This window comes from Gossypium hirsutum, chromosome D12 (genome assembly GCF_007990345.1).
Source record: "Gossypium hirsutum isolate 1008001.06 chromosome D12, Gossypium_hirsutum_v2.1, whole genome shotgun sequence".
Taxonomy (NCBI): Eukaryota; Viridiplantae; Streptophyta; class Magnoliopsida; order Malvales; family Malvaceae; genus Gossypium; species Gossypium hirsutum.
In genome coordinates, this window is record NC_053448.1 from 12,557,528 (window position 1) to 12,563,526 (window position 5,999).

The 5,999-nt window shown below is 36.2% G+C and overlaps 1 protein-coding gene across 2 annotated transcripts; it reads right to left on the reverse strand.

Annotated features, from left to right (window-relative positions):
- Positions 1–214: 214 nt before the first annotated feature.
- LOC107945488 (protein DA1-related 1) lies at positions 215–5,783 on the reverse strand. 2 transcript variants are annotated; one of them, XM_016879515.2, is made up of 12 exons: positions 5,291–5,783; positions 4,532–4,674; positions 4,232–4,322; positions 3,252–3,537; positions 2,674–2,794; positions 2,439–2,522; positions 1,752–1,871; positions 1,420–1,632; positions 1,277–1,339; positions 1,049–1,167; positions 896–954; positions 215–811 (listed from the first exon to the last, which is right to left on the reverse strand). In XM_016879515.2, the coding sequence occupies exons 2-12, from the start codon at positions 4,631–4,633 to the stop codon at positions 456–458; spliced, it is 1,614 nt and encodes a 537-aa protein (XP_016735004.1). In that variant the 5' UTR covers positions 4,634–4,674; positions 5,291–5,783; the 3' UTR covers positions 215–455. The 2 variants fall into 2 exon arrangements, with proteins under 2 accessions (XP_016735004.1, XP_016735005.1); XM_016879516.2 differs by having other exon boundaries at positions 3,252–3,534; positions 5,291–5,709.
- Between the last annotated feature and the right edge of the window lie 216 nt (positions 5,784–5,999).

The window sequence follows — 5,999 nt, forward strand, 5'->3', positions numbered from 1 at the left end:
TTGTGCGGTTTTTGCATGAGTCTAGATGATCTCCAAGAAGGATCCAAGGTGTTGCAAGATGTTAATCTCAATATTAGACCCTCAAATTCTTCTGTATGTATCACAAAAAGGAATGGTCAAACATTTCATCTCATTCTACAGAGCTGCTAAGAAATGGAAGGAATAACCCAGAAGAAATGCTGTTTAGGAAAAGAAATAATAAACAAAATAAGCGTACAACGTAACAGATATATACTACATGTATTTGTCTCTTTCTTATGGTTTAATAGCATTCAAGTACAGTGTAATAACTAATAACATACTATGTGAGGAGAAAATTACAGTAGTCGCAAATGAACATCTTCATTTGCTTATTCAGTTCTATAATGTATTATTTCTGTATTTTTTTCTATTGCATAAGATTTTAATAGACAAGAATCTGGTTCTCGAATTATGTGAAAAGAAAGATTTGTGAATCAAAAAGGGAAGCTTCCTGTCATCCGAATATGATCAAGGGTCCTTTTAAGACCGTACTTGTTCACTGCTTGATTACCTTGCCTGAATCCCTCTCCATACGCTGTGGATGAATCTGACTCAATCTGGTGCTTAAAAAAGCCGCCAAGTTTCTTCTCAAAATCCGAGCGCTTTCCTTTCTTTGATGATGTGGAAGAGGATGATGATGGTGATGATGATGAAGAAGAAGATGCAGATGACGAGGATGACGATGAAGCTGCATCACTTCCCGCTGCAGCATAGATCTCAGAGTCCAACCACATATGTGCCAAAACCTGACATATTCCTTCCTCAACTTCCGGACTCAGATTTGGATAACCTGTCAAGATTTCCACTCTGTTAATAGTCCATACCATAAAAGGGATGAAAACATTGATCATCAACTGGTAGAACAAATAACCACCTTTAAGCCTAAGCCAAGCGTGCATCATCTCATGAGCCAGGATAGATCCTGTCAGTAACCTGTATATCAAAAATGATATTCCGTTTTTAGGCCATTTATATCGAAGGTAAAAATAACAGAAATAAAGCACTGAAAAGAAACACGAGACAATACCTAGGAAGACCATACAAAATGAGAATAGCTGTAACTTCACACCGACGAATTAGCCTATGAGGTTCAGTAATCATGTCTATGAACCGATAGCCAGCCCCAATCCTTGGCCTCCTTAAGACCTGGTAATTTGAATAAAATAAATGTTGGAAATCCAGTTAAACATAAAGGCATCTTGATAAAACTGAACTACAGGAGTTAAGAAGTAAGAATCTGAGAGGAAATTCATACGGTGGTAACTGTCTGTTCCTCTGACAAGCAGAGTCCTCTAGTTTCTGGTAAGTGATGATGGCCCTGACCACAATTAGCACTATGGTAAACAAGACTAAGGAAATTTCCTCTGACAGATAAAGCTTTCAATGTTCAAGCCTTACATTCTTTTCTCCCTCCATGGCCTCATTTAGAGCTTGCCTCTCAACCAGAAGGAGAGGAACCTGTTGTTCAACTTTCATATTTAATCCTTCATAAAATTCTTGGATTTCAAGGTAGAGAGGTTGGCATTCATGAGTATCCATAATTGCAGAATCTAGACACTCTAGGCACAGCCTCCGACCATCATCAAGTGATATATATTTTACATCTACAGGCTGCAAGCATTAGAAGGGTTATTAAAGATATACTACATATATTCTTTGTATAACTATAAAAGAATTTCGTTCTCTTCTTTCCGTTTCTAAAAGAGAAAGGAACCATTCTTTCAACTCACCTCCATTCTTTCGCAACTACAACAGCGAGGAGTGCCATCACGCTCATGAGAGGGGCAGTACTTTTGCATCCAGTAGGGATGTGCCCTGTACTCAATAAGACCAGCTGAATTTGTCGGTATCTGCAAAAAGAAATGAGGTCAGCATTTAACTGCTATCATAGGCAAAAAAAAAATGCCTTGATTTTCAATATGTTAATGCTTAAACTGGATAACACATGGTCCTAAACTTGAATTAAAAAAACTCCGAAATATCATATATCTTGAGATTCCATGAAAAACACATGAACGGCGGCTTAGACAGTGTGCAGCTGGCTCGTACAGCGGTCAACAATCCATATTAAGAACACTTGATCATGAGTTTCCTCAGATTTAGAAGCCTATGATGGCAATAGGTATATTTAGAAATGCCACTTCAGGATAGTTAGCATATGCTGGTATTAGTCTCAAACTAGGTTAAAAGAAGCCAGGTGTTCCTGTTGGTCTACCTCTTCGATGTATTCAATTTACTAATCAAAATATTTGATGAAAAAACCTAACCAACACTCCCTTCATCTACAGATGAATCATATGGTTATCAATTAATTTAGATGCACAGCTATAACTTTATATTAGATAAAGAGATAAGAAAACATGTTTATGTAAAATAAATAAGGTTGATAGGACCCTGTGATGGATTTTAGCACTTACAAATTTCCTGCAAACATCACATTTTGGATGATGCTGCTCTTTATAGCAGGATTTATGAAAAGGACGATTCCCTGAAACCGAAAACTATCACCAGAAAAACAAACTTTTAAGATTAGGCTATATAGCATACAACATACACGTCTGTAAACCATGTACAACACAAGTAGGATAACGATTAGAGCACCATGTTTAATAGTTTCAAACTAAATATAGATAAGCTAGATGACATATACACCTCGTAATCATTAATTGGTTGGTTGCAAGCATGACAGCGGAAACATTCTGGATGCCAAACAGAACCCATGCAACTAAGGTATCGTCCATGACCAATCTCAGCATTGCAACCAGCACAGATTCTGCAAGCAGCATGATTTTGTAAACTAGGTTAGCTTTCGTAAGATACATCAAATAAACTCAACTAATTTCAAGGAAAAAAATGTATCATTTTATATACTTGGAACTCATGTCTGATTGTGCAATGTTGCATAAGTACTATAATGCACTAACTATCTAGGAATCCTTATATTCAACAGAGTAAATAATGCAACCCCGCCCCAGCAAGGCAGCAACCAAGAGAGAGATGCAACTTATTCATACATCACACATTTTGTTCCAACCAAAGTGATTACCCATTTTATTCAAACAGAAAACTATATTTTGCATTAAGACTGGAAAGTTGGCATCAACTGTGTCTAGGTCTGACATTGATGTCTACAAGTAAGCTCTAAGCAGTTTTCTGACTTTGTCAACAATGCATTTAGATTTAGAAATCAATAAGAACTTAATACAGAAATTTATGTACGAGTAAATTACCTGTAACTAGCTGAAAAGAAGAATGGATAAGGAGAAAATAAACCCCCATGACCAGAACGAGGTGGAGACTCCACATTTAAACTTTCTTGAATTGCCTTAGCAAGTTGTTCATCTTCTTCCAATTGAACTTTAGCGAGATCTTCATCTTCCTCTTGCTGAACTTTGGCATGTCGGTCATCCTCTTTCTCTTCATGAGCTTTGGCATAGCTGTCCTCTTCCTCCTCCACATGAGATTCAACATATTTTACATCCTCGTCTGATTCCTCCTCCGGTTCAGACTCATCTTCTACCAAGTCAATAGGAAACATGAGAGCTGATGTATGAATAACTTTATAACGCATTAAAACTCAGGAACCAAGTTGAAAACCACCCCCAAATCCTAATACAAAAACTTCTGAAGAGAACAATTATCCTTTTGATTTTCATTTTCTCCATCTGGCCAAACACAGGGATGAAGAATTGAAGAGTTCTATTAATTCATTTTGGATATGGATATAGATATGGGGTCATCTAACACATTCAGAACCAGTTCAGGAAAGGATAAATGGAGCCGATTGTAAATGTTGTCAGCTTGGGCAATTTTCTTACAGCGAAAGAATCAGTTTGCTATGGACGGATTTTGTTTCAAATCAGTTCACATTTGCACTATAAATTATATTAGAACTAGTTTAGGTTGAGGACCACATTGTACTGGTCATAAGGTTTCCCAAATGGTCACTATGACATCAAAGAGGTAAATGAAACTAATCTTCCTAGTTACCCAGTTCAAGATCTTTAAATGTAAAATTCAACCAGAAATAATTATGTGCCAGTTTAATTTCCGAACATTCAGAGCAATTTGGATACTAAAAAAAAAATTATTTCTGAAAACAATGATTAAAGAGTAGAGGCTTGAAGGGTCAAAACCATCTCTGTCACCTTTTAACTAGTAAAGCATAGTGTTTATTTGCATGATCAGTGCTTCAAACATGCAACCATACCTATTACTTTCTTGCCTTTTGGGTCTACTTCTGAAAGGGAAATTGCAATAGCACAATCAATTTCATCTTTGTCAAAACCATCAGAGCCTTCCTGCATCGTAGTTTTCCGAAAAAAGACTCACAGAGTTAACACTAGAAGAAACCTCATAGGAATGAATTAAATAGGATTGTGCAGACTGAAGTTTATGAATCATAACATTACATGCATAGACAAAGGTGTAACAATGAAATCATATTATAAAAACCGATGATATCTGAACACAAGCAACCAGTGAATACTTATAAAGAGCAGGGCAGTACCGTTGAACGGCGAGGTTCATCCCAAGTTCTACCATCTCCATATCTCTCATGATATCGCCCTTTATTACTTGAACCTTTAAGAATCTTGGTCAGCCAACCCATTATTTGAAATGCTTTTTGCTAACCAAGCAATGTTCTTTTGCCTGCAACACCAAGTCATCCAATTAGGAAAGCAAAAACAATTTTGACTCCAGAAATGGAATTGCAACTATAACTATAGATAGGGGAAAGCCATAATTAGAAAACAATAAGTGTTTATATAGCGTTAGATATGATTCTCGTAAAATATGTAAAGGAGTTTCCACTTTAGGAGGCATTATCTAAATTGACTGACTGTCAAGGCTGTTGACTTCAATCATACAAAAACTATTTTTAACATAAATTATAGATAAAAGAGAAACCAGTCAATGACAGTACAAGTTTTGACCCAAATCATAAAACTCAAAAGGGTTACCAAAAGCAATGAAATTTTCTTAAGTACAATATGGATTTCCCAAATTCAATCCCATAAAATAAATTTCCCCATGGACCAGAATCCAATTTCCCACTTTCATACACTTGTTGCTTTCGGTGGCCTTAAATTGCCTCATCTCATCTCATCTCATCTCATATTCATATCAATATGAAAGCACTCAAAACTGGCAGAACCAGTATTGATGAGGAAAACAAATTATATATAAATACCGGAAATCAAAATGATATCAAACAGTAGGCGATGAAGATAATAAAGAAAAAATTCAAAAAGAAACAAAGACTAACCAGAGAAGAGTGAAGAATATGCAGAAACAGCAGAATCTGATGAATCCCAGATCAGGAACAACACGAAATTGACATGAATGCATAGTCATGGAATTATAGGAGACAAAAGGATATTCCAAGTTAGACCCTTAATTGCCATCATCTTAGAAAGAAAATAGAAAAAAACTGACCTTTCTTTTCTTATTGTGACAGAAAAAAAAAAGTGTTAAATAACCAATTCCTAGTGAAAGATAAAGTAGAAAAAAGTAGAGAGTGTGAATAAAAAAGAGAGCTTGAATCCTAAGCAAAAACAAAATCACAGTGGAAGCAGGGTTGGGAAATTGAAAATAGTGATCGTCCGGGTGTATGATGTTTAGCGTAACAACCACCAAAAAGATTGGTTTATTATGAAGCAGATTAAAGCAATGAAGAAAAGGCATATGGGTTTGTTGAATTGTTACATTAACAAGTGGGTCCTTCATGTTATTGCCCATTTTCCACCACACTCCACTACACGTCAATAACACTTAGCTTTTTTTGCTTTTCTTGTTGAAAAACATGACAATGAGAGAGAGAGAGAGAGAGAGAGAGAGAGGAAAGAAAAGAAGGTAGGACTTGAATTTCATTTCTTGATCTTCCTTTTGCAGTTGAGTTTTGTGGGGGGCACTTGCAGTTACTCTGTACTCTGGTTTATTTGGTGTCTCTAGTTTTAGCACCCCTCCTTTTAGGT

Excerpts from the sequence above, each read along its gene's own strand:
- LOC107945488 (XM_016879515.2), bottom strand. The coding sequence starts at position 4,633 with ATGGGTTGGCTGACCAAGATTCTTAAAGGTTCAAGTAATAAAGGGCGA. Across the intron at positions 1,633-1,751 it reads GTAGTTGCGAAAGAATGGAG|CCTGTAGATGTAAAATATAT; the intron begins GTGAGTTGAAAG and ends TAATGCTTGCAG. Across the intron at positions 1,340-1,419 it reads CCATGGAGGGAGAAAAGAAT|GGCCATCATCACTTACCAGA; the intron begins GTAAGGCTTGAA and ends AATTGTGGTCAG.